Raw genomic sequence first — 20,943 nt, 5'->3', positions numbered from 1 at the left:
GCATCTTGCAGCTTCACTGAGATGATCCGGAGCTACTGCGGCCAGGCATGGAGGTCATATGGTCGGTCCAAATGTGCTTCGCGAGCTCTCGTCCATCCAATGGGTATGCCATGGGATTTGTGGAGTCGTCACGCTTCGCGCACTGCGGGCACATGAGACCATCGGGTGTTTCAAATTCTCCTGTATGGTTGTCCTGTAGATGTTCGAAGAATGTAACAAGTGATCTCCAAGCTCGCCTTCGGTGCTCTGGACAACTACCTTGCTGTCCCGGACAGCCGTATCGTTTGGGGTGAACCGGCTTTGGTGCTCTACTGCTTGAAGCAGTAGGCCTGCGGTTTCTGGCTTGATGATAGGTCTCCCCTCCGGTTTGAGGTTGACGTTCGAGATCTGCGAGTGGTTCTGATGTTGCATTCATCGAGAGTGATTCTAGCAAGATCAGTATGGCAATATCATGCGAAGAAAGGGTGTAAACTAACCGATGGCCGCGAACCTCCCGGCGCGATTCTCAGCTGGAATCTCTGAGATGATCGAAAGACAATGGTTGTATCCAGCATCTTCAGCAGCAGTGAAGGTCTCAGTCAATCGAAGGAGATCGTCCCTGGTATTGACCTCAAGCATGAAGGATATGGCCTGGTCTTGCTGCTTGGCTTTTGGGGAAGCATAGACTTCATCCAAGGTACGGTCAATAGCCTGATCTACTTGGACGTCGTGACATGTATCGGGAGAAGACTTTACGTACTCGTACTGATCGGCATTAGGCGAGTTGTTGGTGAAGTCCAAATGTTCATCCATGATTGGCCAGGTCTAGCCAAGGTCAGGTATCGCAGGTAAGAGACCGACAGCGCTAAGTGGAAATAAATCTTCAGAAAGATATACGTGAGTGTGATGGTACCGCAACAGGATGTCGATGATTCGTGCTGTGATGCGATTGTTGCTATATGTAGGTGAAGGGCGAAATGAGAGGCGAGTACTGGCCGTTGATATACACATGGATTAAAAGCATGGCGGAGCTGAAAAGGAAAAAACATGTCAAAATTGTCATATTTGGCGGTTAGTGTCGAGGTTGCAGTTTGCCCCGGAGCATATCCACAAGCCTGCCTGAACGATGGCTTGTTGCGACATCGGGTAATAAGCAAGCTTAAAGAGACGGATGTATGCTTATTAGTGCCCCAAGACGTTCCCTTCGCGAGTCAGGGGCGATGGTGTCGATGTGTGACTCTTTTTGACTCGTCGCTTGCAGTCTAATAGATAGAAAGGAAAGCGTGAAATGTTGTGTGAGAGCTCTTGGGTAATTCGGGCGAGGTAGGGTACCCAGCGCCGCACTGCAGGGATCAGCTATCTGGATTCGTGTATGCAGGTAAAGGTTGCATAGAACAGGAAACCTAACCTGCACCACATTTGTTGACTCGTCAATGACTGCCAAAACCACCGTGAGACCTATCCTAGAAGTGCGTCCGCCCTCCGTCGCTACAGGGTTTGCATTCCGGATGATCCAATCTTGCTTTCTTGTTCGAAGCGCAACGTTAGGCTACCGACGCCACAGCCTCCAACGTGGCCCCTTGGCAACACGCTCCAGCCGCATGATAAGAGGGGTAGTCTTTCCTCCTATTGGATCATGCATACTACCCGGCTGTCGTGCCCCGTACAAACACCATGCGCTGCTAGTTAGCCTTCTACTAAAGTCTCTATCCCAGCGTCTTCTTAGCTGCATGCGAGAGCAATATTCCTTGTCTTCCTTACGAACATGAACCGGCTTCTAGCTCTACGTAGGTAGTTCCTTCAGCTTGCTATACTACAAGCACCATCCTTGCTCGTGGGATGCTCGCAGTGATACTGTATGAAGTTTGCCCATTCCTATGCAAAATTCCCAACACTCTCTAACATCACAGTTGAATTCACCAAGGCAGTATAACGAGTAATAAGTGTCTAGCTTGCAGCTTGTACTCATTACCAAGACATATATCGGTCGTTTACTTTGGCTGTAAGGCGGAGCGAGGCCTTTCATGCGCCTCGTGGCTCTGCGATATCGTTGCGCGAATGCAATGTACGGACTGGATGGAAACCACCCCCAATGTAGTTGAAGAGCGCTCGAGGGAGCAAGACAATGCATTGTCTCTCAAACCGATCTAACTCAAGGACTTTAGGAATCAGCTAGCAAGAACAAGAAGCAAAGAAGAGATTATGTCATCGTGGATACATGGAGATGTTCGAAAGTCCCATGAATGTGCTTCGCCTGGAAACAAAATGCAGCTCACCTAGAAAATTGTATTCGGGAAGATTGGTGTTGCGGCGCAAGTGTAGATAGAACGACTCCTTTGGGGCGTGGACGCTGTGATGTGTATGCCAAGGGGGCGCGCAGACGTTGGAGAAGGGCGAGCTTGGTGGTCATGATCGCATCGGCGACGAAACATGACAATCAGAGAAGGGACATTGGGCTTGTGTCGCCTAGAACTTCTACCGTCCAGTCAGAAACGTTGCATAAGAGTCGGCATTTGCATTTGGCCTATTGCATTGGGACCTACGCTGCATTTGCGGCTCCAGTGGCTGGCGGCGTGACTGATTTACCTTTTACCGGGCAGAAGAAATGCTGCACCGGGCCAAAAAGAAAGTTCCTACCCTCCTGACCCGAACAGTGATTCTCTCGGCGCTGTAAAACAGTCTCATCCGGTCATGTGGCAACAGCAATTAGCCCGCCAAGCTCGACATTTGTTGCCATTCAAAATGCGGGCGGTTAGCCTCAGCCGTCTTGCCTCCAAGGTGGCTAGCGGGCCTGGACCATGTGCCGAATGACGTGGGATGCACTTCCTGTTTGGTGGCATCTTCATGAGGCGCTCGCACCAGCGCTTGTCGGCAGGCTCCGGGCTTGCGGCTTATTCTTGCTACAGCTGCCGCCACAGTCCTGTATATCGTTCATGTTAGCTGCCAGCGATAAAATTGTACCCATCACACTGAGCACGATCAGATTTTGTGAAATGATGACAATCAACGCCCAGCCGGCGGTATGTAGCTGATTGGAGCTGGATGCTGTAATGTCTCCGCTTGGGATCCCGCCACAACAAGTGATTTTATACGCAGTCCGTTTGGCAGAACATCACATTCAGTGGTCATTCTTCAAAAGATAGTAGACAAATTACAGTTGTTCCAGGAACGTCGAGCTTCGCCATGCGTATGGCGTGTAACGGATCTAGGAAATGACTCGTAGGCTTGGTGTCACTGGCGCCAGGAGCCAGGAGCCTTCGGGCGATTAAGCCGCGTGGGCTGCCCGCTAACGGCAACCGACGTAAACGCTTGATTCCTTTTTCAGTAGAACAACGCTGTGCGATCATGCAGCTAAGGAAACTGTGACGTGGGTTTCTCGAGTCTTTTGCTGTATGTCTCAGTTATAGTGGTTTCAATGCGACCGCACCGCGATCCTACCCCTTGATTCGTCGCAACGAGTCTACGTGTCAATCACGACACGACCATGCTGTGTCTTATTTCACGACTCAACTAAAGCCATGCTCGTTCGTACCTGGCCGAAAACCTCCTTTGCCATCCTCCGCCGCCCAAGAAGCCTCCCACAGTCGATACTCACGATATATCCGACAGCAGCTTCAGCAGTGAGCATAGTCCTGACGCTGTCGAGCTCCCTTGTGACCGCTGGGTTTCCCAACTCAGGGTCGTAATATGTGCCATCGCATGGCTATGGCAGTTGGAGGATTGGTTTTACCAAGACTCCACCCCTCATGACGGTCATCTTCCGTAAGACCTACGAAGTCGCCCTCTCGCCAGCCTTGAGCGGCCGCCTGTGCACAGACGATCTGCACGACTTTGGGAGAGATGTACTCCTCTATGACGACGAAAGCAAGCTTGTACTCATTAGAACTAGGTTCGTCGATGCCGCAAGTCACCACGTAGCGACCCGTGTCTTCAACGGACAACTCGTTGAGTCGTTGTTCGACTCCATGTATCATGCAAAGAGAAATGGTAGCATTGCAAGTGGGTCATAATATGCCATCCGGTTATCGAAATCCATTTCTTGTGAGCCATGACAGAATTCAGGTCGTATTAGCACAATTTGACTTCAACCAGATCGACGTAGAAGGTCACTACGCTTCCTGCTAGAATGGAGTATTATACATAACATCGAGGAGTGATAGCTGAATCATCGCCATTGTCTAATTTGTATCTCGTTTCGACTGCCAACAAGCCATCCTTCCTGCAAGGCCTCTGGAGAAAAGAAAATCTTGCTCGCGCAACAAAGCTGATAAGAGGTACCAACAAGGTCGCAAGATCGTATCATCTACGTGTCCTGAATGGTGCTAGAAAGCTCCTTTCACTTGAAGTGAGCATCCCATAGATGTTGCATGAGGTCGTGTCCGTTTCCGCCAAATGAATCGAGATCGCATAAGTGGCATTGCCAACGATGGCCTTCGACACGATGATCTTCCAGATGTGTCTTGTAGTGTTCGCGAAACTTCTTGAAGGAAGTCCAGTATGTCCTTGGCTTCAGTTCCCTGGGCTTACAGTTCCAACAATTCCCTGGGCAACCTCGTCGATGGGTCTTTGCAGGCCCTGGAACGTCCGTAGCTCCCGACTTGTCTACAGACTCTGGTACATTCTTGGGTTTATGCCTCTCCATGATAGCGGTGGATACACGTCCAGCCTCTTGGAAAGAGACATCTAGCTTCTTGTCAAAGCCTTCGGAGGGCTCGCGCATAAGCCTGATGGATGTAGGTCGGGCTGTGAATACAGATTTGTTCGAGCTTGTAGGCGCTGCTGACACCAGAAGGGTCTCTGACCCAAGTCAGTTTGGCAAGATGGTCAAGCTATATATACTGACCGACTCTATGGATCCTCTGCAGTAGTTCATCTGTTTGTACGCCCGAGATGATATCCAGAGCCTCATGGTTGCCAGCCTCCTTTGACACTTTGTGGATCCTGACAAAGTTAATAATCTGCTCAGGTCTTAAACCACCTTGAAGCAGAAGTTGTATAGCCTTGTCTTCGTCTACGGTGTCGGGAGATTTGGCCGGTGTTGAAACCTTGGGATAGGCATTCGGATTAAGCATGGAGATATCTTGCTTGGAAGGGAGAGGAATTCCCTCTGTAATGCCAAGCAGGTCGTACAAGGTTGGTGACATCGAGCTGGAGGGAATACCTTCGTCTGATATTTGGATCCCCATGCCGGGAAGATGTCAGTTGAATTCCAGGACAAAGGAATACCGGGGAATGCGATCACGATGGCGACAGTAGAGCGAAGAGCGATAGTCAAGCGTGCTCGAGTACGGATACGTCGTGAGAACGGTGAGCGAGAGGTCGTGACAATGAGCGAATGAGGGAGAGGATGTGTACGAAGTAAGGATGGCATTATATGTAAAGGGATTGTGGGAGAGAGCCTTGATCGACATCTAGGCTTAGCACCCATTGTGGACAGACTATACCAACATCACTCTGGTAGGCTTGAAATGTCGGTTTTGCAATCTGTCTGGTGGCCGTGTTGAAGAAGCACGTTGGTCGCGACACTCAACGAATACGCATTGGGAAAGGGCACCGAGAATTCTGACGGCATAATGCGTGGAAATATAAATGTCGTGGAGACGAGCCGAGCTGCGAGTCTGTTTCAGTGGAGCCTGTGGCTTAAAGTAGATGTAGAACTTGCCTAAGAGCACAGCTGCGACGTTCTTGCCCCTGTTTCCATGTGGTGGTGATGCTGGCGGCCATGCGGAGAAAAACTTAGCGCCGTTGATTGATGCGGGCCGGGGATTCTTTGGCGCAGGGTAGGCCATCGAGCACCGATAAAACGCCTACTATATGGTCGCACTACGACAATCTGGTCATCTTTCTTACTGCATAGGCACTATCGGCCTCCGATTTGCTCGTGCGTGGGCCGTTTCAAGGTATAGAGGTAGCCCCTACCCTATGTGCGCTTCGTCATCCCAGGGTATAGAACCAGACGTTATATGCCCTTCATTAACACATTCATCTCAAGGTATAATCACCCATTGCCCTATATGCCCCGCATTAACTCCCATGAGCTTGGATCTACCACTGCTGCGACCAGCATGGCGGTGCACAGATGTACGAGACCTTGGTAATGCGCACTCCGACACGCACGCCGTAACAGTGCGAGCTTATCTGTTTTCGGCGCTTTTGCGAGGAAGAGCCTCATCGCGCAGTCTGGGAAGCAGTATTGGCGGTCTGCATCTCGGTCTGATCCTCAACATGCAAAATCATTGAACGTGTGATGCGGGTTGTGGGACCTGACACCAGCCAAAAGCGTTGTTACCAAGTTCGCGCCACGAGCAGCATTACCCGGACTAGTTGTTGCCGACTATTCGCGCGTCGCTACGATTGCTTGGCTTGTCTCCCCATCTTTCTCCCCGCCTTCACATCGACAGTCGACAATCAACAACGTAACCTATCTTTCGTACTCGTCTCTCCCGGTTCCCACCCACACTTATCTGGAAAGAAACATTAGATCTTGCCTTTTCCTTGACAATGGGTTCACCATGAGGCTTCGGTCCTTCTTGATATTCCCCCAGATCTCCGTCGGTGAGCGTGTGCGCTTCCGCTTCCGCATTTTGTCAATTTTGCATGACAGCCGTACCTAGTATCTCAGAAAAGATGCCGGCCTACGAACAGCAACTTAGAGAGCCAATATTGACCACAGTTCAAACTTTGTATTCGTAATGCCCATATCGACAGTCACGCAACGACTCTCATCCTAGGAATCCTGGTGTCCACTCTTCCGACCCTTTCGTTTTTTCTCTGAACTGTCACTGGCTAACATGACAGCCTAAGCCTCATCCTCCTGCATCGAGTCGCCCTATCGCTCGCTTCGTCGTTCGCGGCTATCCGAAGCCCTTTCTCCACCGTTCCCCGCCGCCCGAGGAAGCTTCGCGCAGGCGACCACCACAGAAGCTTTGGCAGTAGCCCTAGCGATGGCTGATCGCATACCATTTCGAATCGACGGCGAGATCTCTCACTGAGGAGCGATCAGCTTGTCCACAGGACGAGGCTTAGAGGCCTGCGACATTGTGGATGCGGTCGAATTGCTGTCAAATTCTCTAGAAAGCAAGACTCACATTTATCCCGTACATTGTGAAAACATGGCCACGCACATCTACAACGAGCCGACATCACAGCTTCCGCAAACTGCGGCTGGTATGCCGCGCTCGTCCTCGCTTCTGATCGTCTCACTCATGACGAGCCTTACTCTCTTCAATCCGAACCCACCCTCACGAGTTCGGCGCATCCGCGACGTGCCTTGGCGAGTGAATGGACAAGAGCCTTCTTTTAGGCCCGCGGATAACATATCATACTGCTACGCAGTAGCTCGTTTGTTGCATCTCAAAGGCGACTTCGTAGAGCTCTAGAGCATGTCAGGGCTTTGGCCAATGCCAAGGCCGACGACTGCAAATTTGGATCTCGATATCGCGCTGCTGAGGGAGGCGAGGAATGCTAAGCTGTATTTCGGGGACAATAATCATATCCACAAGTACAGATATGTGACTAGTTCGATATCACTTGCGAAAAGTGTTCCAGGCACGATGAGATGACGAATGCGGGAGGCCCGGACCGAGAACGGGAGCCTACGTACCACGGGTTGATCTCTGCTCGCTCGGCAACCCCACCATCTCGTAGTTTTCCTCACCCTGTGTCTTCTCGTGTGGGGAACAATATCCTCTTTACCGCTCACGACTTCAGGCAGATCACATCTGCTGCGACAGGTATGCATCGATTGTACACGAGATCATTGCAGCCACGTCGCCATCGACGTTCACCACTTGGATGTTGCGCTTCGACGTGCGCGTGCGAGTGCGAACATCCAGACTTATGTCTCCTTCACGCCTACCGCCAGTCGCATCATCAGAGATATCGATTGATCCGCCTGCGCTCCGTATGCATGTAATATTGCGATCTCTACATAAGTCATATGATCTATACGATGAACCGGAACCACTTCCCGAAAGACAAGTTTGAAAGATGCGAAAGAAGACCTACAGACGCCTTGTGGATGCAAATACATGTCTGAACGATAAAAAGGGGCATTACAGTTAGTAAAGAGAATGCCGGGGACATTGAAGACCATGCGCCGTGTTGAGTAGAAACACCGCGGATATAGCGTTTGGAAGAAGAGATACCCCAAAGTGATGATCAGAACGACATGCCAAACAGTTAAAAGCTAGCATCCCGGATGAAAAGCCGGCGTGGTGCGCATCGTTGTTAGCAGCCGGCGCGATGTTGAGTTCGATGCTATCGGACTGGTCAAATGTGTGCAGCTGGAGATTCTTCGCTCTTGATTAATCCATATCTGTGAAGGAGGTGTTCGGAACCTGCTCTGAATTGGTCCGAGGAGTCATGTGGTCATCCCAGATATGCGTTGCGAGGTCTCTTCCTTGCGATAGGTAGGTAGGGCTGACAGTGTGGCATCCTGCAAACAGGTTATTCTTCTCGCATTCAAGACACTTGAGACCACCGTAAGTTCTGTACTCTTCCAGATGCTGGGCTTCTAGGTGCTCGAAGAACGATTTGAATGACCTCCAGGCTCTATGTTTGTGCTCGATGCACCGGCCTCCGTCGCCCGGACAACCGTATCGTGCTGGTCTGGCGGACCTGGATGGCGTACTTCCGGGAGTCGTGCGCGTACTCGGGAGTTCGTTCGGAGAAGTAAATGTCTCGTCGAACGATTGTTGTGCTCGTTTCAGTTGAACTTCTTCAATCGTATCAGCTTTGGTCGAGCTTTTCGGCTCTTTTCACTCACCAACATTGCTGATTCTCTCTTGAAGCTCTGTCGACGGTATCTGTGATATGATGTCGAGGTCTCGGTGATTGCCGGTCTCTTTTGCTATGATATGATGCTGCACGTATTTGGGAATATTCTTCGGGTCCGTACCGCGACTTAGCATGGCGGCTATAGCTTCATCTTGAATCGACTTATCGGCTTTTCTTTGAGGCTCGGAAGCAACGGGAGCAAGAGGTGCGTGAGACCCGATTGTTTCAGTTTCGAAAGCAGGAGCCTGGTTGTTAGGTTCGATACCGACTTGATAACCGGCCTCCTTGCAAGTCGTGTTAGAAGCGTCAGATGAACCATTCGGTATAACCGTGTTTCCAAAGGTGCTGCGGATATCTGGCTTCGAGGAAGACTTGTTGGCCCATGAAGAATCAAACTGATTAGACATTGAGATGATGCAAATGACGGTAAAGAGAAGAGTCCGTAGAACGACGCGTAACAAATTTGTAATCAGGTTAGGAAAGGATTCCGAGGTCGAAGGATGAAGAACAATGAAGAATGAGGAGACTGTGGTATTCTTCAAGCCACAAGGAAATACTAAACTACATCATCTCAAGCTTTGAAGGACTGTACTGCGTCTAGCTGCGCCAAAATCCTTGTAGTTCAAGCAGCCATGCCAGCAAAATGTAAATCTTGTAAAAGCAGCCGCTTGAGCGAACAACGCTTGCATCATGTAGAAATCTGGGTCAAGAGGTGCCGCCATGCGACAGGTACAAATTAAGCAGCATTGACTGGTGCGACGTGGGTGAACAGCCCGGAAGTGGCGTAATTAGACATAAGGCAAAGAAGCTAAGCTGTGAAACTCAGCTGCAGTACCAGCTCTGACTAGTCAAATGTCATCGTAGCGTTGCACTCTCAGCCAACGTCAAGGCTCAGCACATGCTCGCGTATGTAGGTAAGGCGGGGCGGATGATGAGGCGAACCTGGAAACCGATCTCCATTCTCAACTAGCCCGATTGTGCCGAGGTCTTGAGTACTTGCTCGAGCTGGCTTCATGTACGACACAACACTCACAATGATTAATGTCATGCACTAGTGAAGACTTAAGGATGCCTTGCATGTGATTGTTGTTGTGCGCACAGGCCGGCCGAAAGATCCCTCAGTGGCTTTCATGGCACAATTCACAGGATGACGTTGGCGCTGGAAGATCTACAACCATTATTGCAAGATTCCAACCGCAGAAGTCCATAGTCAACGATCCTACTCTTCTGACTTAGATGCACAAGAATACTAAATCCTACCACTCACTACAGCTATGAAATAGCACGAAGTGACATTGGTGCGTGGTACCGCCAGATGCTAGGATGACCGCTGTAAACGCGGCCAGTCGTCGTCGTACTAATACCTCGTGACTGTGACCAATGTTGCCGCCGTCGGTACGTGGGCATGACACGTAATTATGTTGAACACGTCCTTTCAGCGACTCCCATTGCAACAAACACACAGCGTAAGCCACATAGCTAAGATGAGTTATTTAGCTTCTTGAACGTCGCCCGCTCCACTACAACAAGCAAATTTTCTGTCCACCAACTGTACAGTAGTTGGCGACAACGTTTCTGCACGGCCGATCCAACGGTGATACGTGGACACGTATCGCAATAGGGCTTGCGCTTGTTGACATGACGGCCGTTGAGCTTCCGCCAGGCAGCAGAGCAGCGGATATGGTGAATTTTGTATAAGTGCATCCTTCATCTAATTCGTTTTGAGCTAATCAGGATGGCGACAGTCCACACCAGGGACACTGGCCATAGAACCAGAAATGTAAAGCTCAACACTGGATGTCGCAATATTCTGTGAACACTTAGCGAGTACATGTTTCTGACTTTGCGTTACACGTGCGGCATAAGGTGATGGTGACACTGATGTGATTCGGAAGCGGCCACGTTTTGATCTCGGATCTTGGGTGGGGCACGCGATTGTTTGGTGCCACGCACGGACACAGGAGCACCAGTTGTCCGGTCCCCCACACTCGTTCCATCCTCTCAAGACCCTGGTAATTCAAAAAGCATGCCGCCATCTAGATGCACTAGAGATGATGAATTGATTATACTTAGTAACAACGCTATTAGGCCCACAACAACCCCAAATCCTGGTCTCGTAATGTGCAACCTTTCAGCACCTACGATACCTCCCAGACTGCCACAGTTTATGCATGACAGCACGATACTTACTCTTCCACCAATCCTCTACGTCAGTCAAACGGCTCTCGCTTGGTCTTGGGCAGAAACAGCACGCATCAGTCCTCCGCTCAAAAAAAGACTCGCACAATCAATCGATACTTTCGGCAGCAGGCCCTGTAAGAGCGTTTGTACGCTTCCCTTTGGACGGCATGTGGATTAGTTACTGGGATTCCATCGGCCATCAACTTCCTCTCTGCCGCCCCGACCATGACGAGCTTAATGTCCCCTACGCGCAGGCCGAGTCACTGGTATCGGAACCTTGATGTATTCATAATCCAGTAGAGTCGCTGTTCCTACAGAACTCCCTTCATTGCAACCTTGGCGCGTACTGTAGCGCATCATCCACATCTACAGTGACTACACCTCCATACTGCCTAGAGGGCCGCAGCGCATACCTTAAGCCAAGTGACTCAACCCGCTTGTCGAACGATGCATCTTCACTTCCACAACTTTCCGCAAATGTGTCCGACAAAGTGGAATCGGCCAAATAAATGAAATTGGAGGCGATTGAATCCGGCTTGATCGGCAAGACCGGCTCTACATAAAAGCATAGCATTATGGATGCAATCATCATGACTGCCAAAATGCCTACGCTGGTCCAGTGAGACCCAACATATGCGATGTAGAGCGTCCCGCTGTCGAAGGGTATCGTTGCGAGTGTTATCGGGAGTATCTCGGAAAGAAGAGCTACGATCGTTATCACGAATATACGAAGTGGCGCGCAGATACTGCAGTAGCGACACTAAGTACCGGATGTGACGGTGGACTCAGTAGTACAGACTCGCGGGCTGTAACGTTTCCTGTTGCAAGCCTACTGTACTAAGTGTATATTACTGCAAACAACCGCATGCGCTCTTATCCGGACCCTTTTTCTCACTGTACAAGGCGCTTTTATCCCTACCCTGTTGGACAAAAACACGTTATGCACTCGAACAGTGGCAAGGTTGTAAACTCTGTGTTCTCTCTGCTGCCTACAACAGCTGCGAAGAAGCCCATGTCAAAGTCTATCCTTCGAGGATTGCTATTGCTGCCAAACGTTGGGGAACCACTGCGCTGGAACTACTGCTCTTCCCTGGTCGCAGACCCTGATGCTGGGATGAGAGATACGCATGTTAGATAACAGTTCACCGCCACGTTATCGTAACAAGGGGCTACTTTCGGAAGTCATGGGAAGTCACTGGAGTACCTCCACGAGATTGCAAAAACACCGGTAGCGAATCCAAGCTTTACCTGACTGGTTCGGAAGCAATTGAGGTCTGGGAAGAGCTTTATCACAGTAAATTCTTATGCAGATCGCCTTGGCCGTAGCGCATACGTGGTTCGTGTGGATCACCTACACCATGATGCAGAGAAGGGCGGTAACTGTCTGCACGGCTGGTGCTTTGCCTCGCACCGTCGATCGTGACTCTCGTCATCTGAACGCAACTTTCTCGTTGGTTCTGTTGAGAAACCCATCCCGACGCATCTGCGCAGGCCGCGCTGCGCACTGTCACATGTCGCTTCGAAGTTGGATACGTCATCCCGCGACCCCGCATTTGCTCAGCCTGCCCCTGCCAAGTCGGCGTTGCTTTTGCGTGCGCTACCAAAGAAAAATTTCCCTTGTATGCCATCTTGCCGGAGACTCTGCGCTCATTATCGGTACGCAGTGGTCGCACCTGGACGCCACCCAGGTTGTGATTAGATTCTGGGTGTGAAGACAGGCGTATTCGTTCAAAACAAACCTTTGATGTCATTAGACGCAGTCTCTTGGCGATATTCCAATAACCAGGATTGCAGGAAAGCGGCGCCTCGCTGCAAGCGGAACATAACTCCCACGATACGATCGGCGCCCATTGGGCCCAAGGCCTCGCTAGGCATGCATATGCGTGTTGCAAGTCCAAAAACCCGTGAGCTGTAGTTTACTATTTTAATTTGGCCCACATCCAGGTCTGTCACGGAAGAATCGTTGGCAATGGCACTTGGCGCAATGCCATTCTCGGCGGCTCTCCTCCCTGGGCCAGCAGCCTAGAACACGCGGTGTTGAAAGACGAGACGTCATTGACTATCAAAGCGGACTGGATGTCATGTCAGACTTGGCGACTTCCGCCGATAGGTCAATCAGTCGCTGTGGAGTCGGCAATCTAATGATGCCAGTCCACACCCGACTACTAAATCTACCGTCTGCAACGTTCGTCTGTTGATCGCCGTTGGTCGGATCGGTCTCTCCGGATCTTGCCAGCAATGCATGATCGTGCATCAATTCTCCTCGTGCTACCAATATGCGCATAGATCTTCCCCAGTGATTACGCTGCTGAAGGATGATCGAGCGGTCGTGCTAACGCGTATCACACGCGGTGCCCTTCCCCTTGGGGCTCTTCAGAGAAGAAGTGGCTTCTGCAAGCGTGTCAGCTTCAGAGGAAGCGAAAAGTCACATTCCCTGCACGGGCTGCTCAACGAAACAGGTACGCACTTCTAGGCGGCTTACTGCTGTTCCAAGACTGCTGCCAGCGCATACATTGATGGCCTCGGCGGAGCTTAGTAGAGGCCGTAGCGTACCAAGAATGCTTCCTTAGATATTCTACGAGCCGCATAGACCAGGGGTGCATTACAGTTTAGCTCGTTATGATTGGTGGTGCACGCTGAAACAAACGGAACTCCACCCCTATACGATTTCGCTCGTACGCTCCAGCGCCTGTTCAAGCTGCCGAAGCTACATTGAATCCCGAGCTTTGTTGAAGGTAGGATGTATGTTCGAAAGCCTGGGGTCATGTGTATACTATCGTAGCAAGGACAACATAGGATGCCGCGATACGTTACAACATCCATTGCATCCATGCATCTGTCATATCATTATCACATGCTATGCATGGCGGGTAGCTCGCGATGCAAGTTGTCGGTATGGCGTCTATTGATGTTTGGAACAAAGAAGCTATGAGGTACTTATCGCCAAGATGAGTTCTTATTTCCAAAACTCAAGAAGCATGATAGTAAAATGAGTGTGATTGTCTATATAGTGCAAGGTAGAGACTGTGACCAAGCTCGTTGAGCCTGGGAAAAGGTAAAGACCGTGATGGGGACGAACAAAGATACACATAACTAGACGCAGGCATGACGAGACATTGAAACCGTTGAACAAGATCATAACGATCATACAGGCCGACACTGGGGGAGCCTGAGGGCTGCCGAAAGCCTCTTCTACACAAGGTGAGCATGCCAAATATGCTCAACCAGGGCACACCCTTCTTGCGAGAATGTGTCGTGATCGCAAAGAAGACATCTGAGACGATCTCCGTCCTCATGTTTGTTCCCCTCACCTAGATGATAGGTCTTGTAGTGCTTTTTGAACTGCACCATTGATGTCCACTTTGCCCTTCCCTTCGTCTCCTCAGGTACGCACTTCCAATTATTGTCCGGGCACCCACGTCTATCGAGCTTTCTAGCTTTCTTTGTTTTCGGCGCATTTGTAGCCTGGGGTTCTGCTGTGGACGCTAGTTCACCGTTCATGGAATCAATGCGCGGACGTTTGATGCCTTGCGGTGCGGGCTCGGCGTCGAAGGCTTCGAACTGTTCGCGATTGATGCATGTTGGGGTTGGTATGATCACCGATGTGATTATGGTTCCGGGAGTAGGTACAGTCGCCGATGTAAACACGGTTGCTGGTGTGAGCACGGTTGTGGGTGTAGTAACAGTTGTGGGTGTAGAAACGGTTGTGGACGTAGGCAGGGTCGCGGTCGTAGGTAGGGTTGCGGCCGTGGGTATGGGTGAGGACATCGTTGCGGCCGAGAGAAGGCGAGCTTCTAGCTCAAGTCAGCTTGGAGAGATTTGTGATGGCCTGGTAACATCTACTCACTAACGGTGCGTATCCTCTCCGGCAGCTCTTCCGTTTCAACACCTGAGATGATCTCAAGGGCCTCATCGTGTCCATATTCTTTTGAATCCTTGTGGGTCTTTGCAAACTTGATGATCTGCTCTGGACTAAACTTGAGGCGAAGAAAGTATTGTATGGCATTGTCTTCCTTCACGGTGCCAGATGAAGTTGCCGTTGTCGAAGCATCCTGATCGACGTCTATGTCAGGTGTTGAGGAGTTCTGCTCGAGAGTGGAAGGTTGGTGCTCTGGGATCTCGAAGTCGGCTAGGACGCTGCGGAAGTCAAACGGAATAGTGGAAGAGGACGAGGAAGCGATGTGTTCATAGCACATTATTATGACGGTGCCTGGAGGATGCTGGAAAGAAAGGTAGTCGAGTGCCGAGTTATGTAGGAAAGTCTAGAAAGTAATGCGATAGTGCTGGGTAGTATAGTCGAAGGAGTGTGTGTTGGTCGGAGTATTGGAAATAGCGAGCGTGAATGTGAGATGAACAATGAGCGGCGGACGGAAAGTATAAGGTATGAAGGATTGCCTTACATGACAGAGACAGCGGAAGATGCAGAAGGGGACTATACCCTTATGTAACTCGTGGTGCTGATTGTAAACTTTGCAATCTTTTGCGGTGAACGCTCAGGACATGCGTTGGTTCAGTGCGCCGGTACATCGCGCTCGGGGACTGACGCACAGCACATGGAGCTCTACAAGTAGTGTCAATCATTTGGTGATTCAGCAAAGAATGACCGCGCGAGATCGGCAAGCAAGGCTTAGACCCACAAATAGACAGGGCAATCGTGGGAAAAGAGAGTGGGTCACGAATGTTCCTGGGGGTTTGAGACGGCGGCCCCGCGTGTTTTGTAAATTATGATACACTTCAGCTGACCCCATGTATGCTAATTCCAAGAGGGTGCTAGTGTGCTCGTATTCAGGCAAGGTTATGGAGTCTGGGCGCACCCTAACAGTCCCATAGTCGATTGGGCGTGACGTTGACATTTGCGTTCGTACACCCGAGCGCTTGATGCCGATTCAGATACCCATATTTGGCGAGCTGGGAGAGTGTTGACCGCGGTGCTTAGCGTACCTAGTCAGTAAGGGGTTTAGTTCCAAAGGCACAGGGTGGGTATGCCTATTTGCGGGCTTTGGAAAGAGAGATTCCGTCTTGACTCGGCTGCAGTAGTAAGTTGTTTACTGCGTGCTATGATACCGCTTTCTCAAGTATCCGTTACGGTTCCACTAGATACGTCTTGTCGTGAACTTTGGCTTTAGAAGCGCATCACGACCCAGCCCCGACATCTAGCCACGTGCCAGCCTGCCGCTTCCGGGCCATGATATCGTTGGCAGCCGTTCCTATCGGTCAGTCACCACTGGTAAAACATTAAGTTCCGGGCACGATGGCTTGCTTCGAGAATAGGAGCCACATGCATGGTACACACGCAATATTTTTCAAGTTGGCGCTTGTTATCTGGGGCATCACTGTCTTGATCCTAGACGCTAACGCATCTCGTCTTGAGCGTCCTGGCAATACCAATCACGGAAGATAGCAAATTCCAATGCTTTGGCTACGGAGCAAAGGTTGTTCCTTGTAACACCAAACCTTGCGCCGATCGGTGAGGCTCTCGGAAGATCCCACCGACCCTCACGCGGATTACTACATGTCGCCCTTGCTATCGCCGAAGCAAGCAGAGACGGTGTCGTGATGTGTTACGGTCTCGAAATGTTACCAGGCGTTGGAAGCGAGTGGAATACCAATTTGTAACGATTCTGGTTTTCTTGCCTACCGCTTGCAGACCCTCACGCGCAAAATCACCTTTGTTCGTACCGGTCACACCTCTGCACCAGGATGCCGGGAAGGGTGATTACCACGCTACCGTAGACTAGTCACGCTAAAGCATTAGCGTATCAAATTTTCTCTCTCTCTTTGGGGTCTGGAAGTGGCGAGAAGCGAGTGGGGGTCACAAAAAGCAATTGTAGGAGAAATGAAAGAAGGGCTAAATGCCTACCCTGCCATTTTGTCCCCGGTCTCCCCTTCCTTACATTGGCGTGTTTGGAACAGACCCACAAACTGCCGCGTAACGCTCGTCAAGAAACCTTTGTCTTTCGCTGTCTACCCAATACCTTGACTCGGTAGTAAAGAGAATCTCATTGATGACAAGCACACAGCTCATTTCGGCGGTGAAGAATCGCCGAACCAGTCTGGCCTATGCGACACTATGAAGAATGAACGTCATAATGCGCAAACAAACTGAAAAACTTGCTGTTGTCAGAGTTGGCACCTTGTTGATAATCCAATCGAGTTGAATGTGGGCTGTAGGCCGCCCGCGTGTTTCGAGGCGACTGCAAGCTCCCTTGTGAATACTAAGAGAAGGAAATGTCATGGCCCAGGCCAATGTACATGAAGAGCTAATAACGCACAATCTCGTCCAGCGTGCGTCCTTGTCGACGTTTCGAAGATAGTTGTCGGTGACATCAGTCAAGTTGCCTTGTTCTTGGTTTAGGCCTTACCACTGTGGTTCGCTACCACGCTACACCGTATCCACTCCCCTTTTCCAACCGTGACTTATTGCCTAACCTTCTCCACACCTCCACGCCGACGATGGAAGACACCATGGTCGCAGCATGCTGTCGGAGGAAATGGCTAGACACGTACGGGCTACGTTTAGCACTTTTACCACAGGATACCTGACGTTCGCGCTCGAGTGCACGGATTTCCCGTACTCGGCGAGACAGCGCAATGTCGGTGCAACCCACTTTTTGCGTGTTATGGCTGCTCCCGTAGTCAGCCGACGATGGCTCCGCAAATCTGGGGTCGGAAGATCGGGCCGCTACACCAAGTCCAAGACCCGGGTCATGGTGCGACTTGTAAGGCTGGCGACAGAATCTTCGCGCTCATCTTCTCTTGTAGTATCATCTTTACGACGAGCGCGACCTTTCCTCTCGACCTTTCCATGACTTCGACGCACTGGCGAACCTTCCCAACCTCGTAACGAACGAAAGCCTGTCGATAATCCTCCCAACAACGAAACACACCCTCACGTGGCGAAACGATTGCCGTATGTAGGAGATATGGATTTACATGATCTGGAGCAAAGAGGGGCACAGATCGGCATTACGCATCAGCGCGGTACGGGCCGCAAGCATGTGAGCTGATCATGACACTGTAGGGGACGTTGAGTGTTCCGCCGGCACATCTGAAGCCTGCAGCACCGCAGCTGCGATCTGCAAACGTTCGTCGCGCGCCGCTTGGCTTATCGTCCGGATGTTGTGACAGTAGTGAAGCCGCAACGGCGCTTCAATGTCCTTCGACTGGGACAACACAGGTGAACAGGAAGCTGCTTTCTTGAGTGATTCGATGCTGATAATGTTGGACAATATGAGGGTCATAAAATTGCTTTTGTTCATGTAGGGTCTCCAATGCGTCTGAAGAAGAACAAAAGAAAGAAGAGAGAGGACGTACTCCAAAAGCATCATACATTAGGCGTTTAGTGTGAGTCTATACGGAAAGCGCTGACATTCGGCAAAGGAAAACATAAGGAGGGCATAAAGATCGTGGTGGTGATAATGGTGGTGGTGAAGAAGGCTGGAGCGCCGTGGAAGTCCCGTCGACCAGGAATGGGACTTTTGACATGGTCAGACATCGGACAACGGGCCACTGAAATACCCATTCAGGTCGAAAAAGTCCATGAAGTTGGCATCAGTACCAAAGTCGAATTCTCCGAGGATGTTGGAGTCGCTGCCAACGTCGCAACATAAGGATGCGTCGGGTCCAACATCGCAGGTCTGTTCGTGCTCAGTACCTGAAGACTTCGCGGGCTTAATTTCGTCCTTCTCTATAGTCATAGAGCTCTGGTTCTGATCCCCAAGTCCGGTACCACCGGACTCGTTGTAGCGAATATCAAAGGACTCTTTAGGTTCATCCTTCACGCCTACTTCGCCCCTCTGAACATGTACCACTGTGGTTCGAGAGATCATATGATCGTGCCATACGTGGACTGCAAGTTCTCGTATGTGTGTGGATGTGACCACTCCCGTATCGACACCAAAAGACGAGTTCCTTTTCTTACACTCGAGACATTTGAAGCCATCTACAACGCCGCAACGGTCGATGCTTTTGTATTCCTCCGGATGTTCCGTCATGAAGTGGTCCAGAAACTTTGTCTTCGATGTCCATCGTCTTTTCTTATGCTCTTGACACGTGCCTCCATATCCAGGACATCCATATGGCATCACACGCGACGTGTCCTTAACTAGCTTTTCTTGAATCCGTTTCTTGCCCTTCAAAGTCTTGCGCGGGCGTTCAGCGCTCTGAGGAGAAGGGGCCGGTTCTTCGTCAGGGTCTTCGGACATCTTCCGCTTGAGGTTCACGTCCGCTTTCAAGACTGGTGATAGAAGTCGTTCTATTTCATGTCAGCTTGTGAAGATAGCGTAGTCATGCCTGGCCACTTGCCGTTCGCATGTATTATCTGGCGTAGTTCTTCCGTCGATAACTCCGAGAGGTTATCGAGTATCTGATGAATCCCAGCGTTCCTTGAAGCCTGGTGTGTTTGGACGCTCAACAGAATGTCCGCTCCACTTGCGTTGGCTAACAGCATGTTGCGTATGTTCGCGTTCTGCTTCGCGGTGCCTCTACTCATCACAATCTGCGGGTCATGATGACCAAGCTTCGAAGCCAGCACTAGGGCGGCATGTGGATACACGGGATGTCCATTGGTAGGGAAACCGGTTGCATGGTCCATGACTGGAGAATGTAATTGTATCGGGTTTTTTTATCTTTAAGATCGAAACGATATTGCTATAAAGGCACCGGCCGGTCTTCAAAGGAAAGGAATGTCGGAAGGGACGAGAACGAGCGTAACGGTAATGCGAAGCATACCAAAAGGACCGTGTGTGGAAGTAGCTGCCGATGATAGCGAGTGAATGATGAAGACGACGATCCTGCGACGGAGGGTATATAAATGAGCGTGACGACACTTCAAAAGTGTAAAATGAACCGTGTGTCGGTCGGTGTGGGTGTTTGTGATAGCGAGTGGGTAATCAAGACGACGAGCCTGCGACGCAAAATATGTAAAGGAGTGTTACGGTACTTAAACAAAGTACCAAAAAGACAGTGTGCGAGATTTGGTTCTAATGATAGTGAGTAGAGAATCAGAGTGGCCGGCTTACGAAAAACAATGGGCAGGAGGAGAATATAAAAGGCGCGCAAAGATTCACGACATCTGATTGCGGGGAACTGAGAGATCAGCGCTAGGTCTGATCTCGCCATGTGCTCGTTTAAACAAGCTAGATGCGCAGTGCAGCTAAACGGGTGCATGATTAAAGTGGAGCCCCGATGGGCAGTGTTCGCAAAAGAGGGTGGCCTCTGCAGATGAGTTCAGCCTTTCGCAGACAAGGTCAGCAGTGTTCCGACATGGCGACGACCGCTAGACATCTGCGGACGAAACCATGTTACTGATGCGTGCAGGGGACAGTCTCCATTTGCGGCAGTAAAATGGGAGTGAACGACGTTCGGAAGAGTGAGACACTTGGAAAGTAACGAATCGCAGCGGAGTCGCGCTTCTGTAATCTGCGTGCCAGTGTCCCAGCGGTAAGAAGCAAAGCAAGGATTGTCGTCTCGAAAAGGATCATCGCATACGAAGACAACCCTGCTTACACGTGGAACTTGTACTGTGCTGTGGAGCTACGCCTGACTACTGGAAGAGTGCCCGCATCGCCGACGTAGGTACCAGCGGACTGAAGCCGGTGTATAGCCCGGTTTTGATCATCAGGACCCACCTTTACCAAAGCTACTCGACGTTTCAAACTCCCACCCTCTAACCCATGTTCAGTGACGTGTTGCCGTCCTTGGCACCCTTTCAGAGTTGTAAATGTTTGAACATTTTAGTCACATGACCGTTAGTCCGACGGTTTCGCCTGTGGCAAATCGACGTTGCAATCATGTCGGCGAATCTATTAGATAGACAAAATCCCAAGTTTTCCCAAAGCGTTCACCGCTGCAATAGTCAAGCCATTAGTCAAGTGCATCAGCATCACTCTGAATCGAGTGACGCAAATACTCTCCTTCTCCTCTTGCACTTTCGGCTCAAGATGAGTTACATCGCACTTCACAATGCATCCTTTCTGATATGGGACGAGGCAACCTTGCTTCCAG

The 20,943-nt window shown here is 50.5% G+C and overlaps 1 protein-coding gene across 1 annotated transcript; it reads right to left on the bottom strand.

Moving 5' to 3' along the window:
- Nucleotides 1–13: 13 nt before the first annotated feature.
- Nucleotides 14–19,190, bottom strand: GT037_010728 (uncharacterized protein; the record flags this gene model as incomplete). The annotated part of the gene is made up of 12 exons (XM_038935775.1): nucleotides 14–426; nucleotides 477–804; nucleotides 3,575–3,682; nucleotides 3,753–3,848; nucleotides 4,507–4,581; nucleotides 4,637–4,776; nucleotides 4,823–5,146; nucleotides 8,633–8,698; nucleotides 8,747–9,283; nucleotides 14,250–14,732; nucleotides 14,786–15,075; nucleotides 18,457–19,190. Coding segments are annotated over 12 exons (3,594 nt in total), but the record flags the coding sequence as incomplete, so codon positions are not given.
- Nucleotides 19,191–20,943: the final 1,753 nt, after the last annotated feature.

Source organism: Alternaria burnsii (genome assembly GCF_013036055.1).
Source record: "Alternaria burnsii strain CBS107.38 chromosome Unknown 733, whole genome shotgun sequence".
Classification (NCBI taxonomy): domain Eukaryota; kingdom Fungi; phylum Ascomycota; class Dothideomycetes; order Pleosporales; family Pleosporaceae; genus Alternaria; species Alternaria burnsii.
Note: the sequence above shows the minus strand (reverse complement) of the source record. Positions and strands in the feature narration are given on the sequence as shown.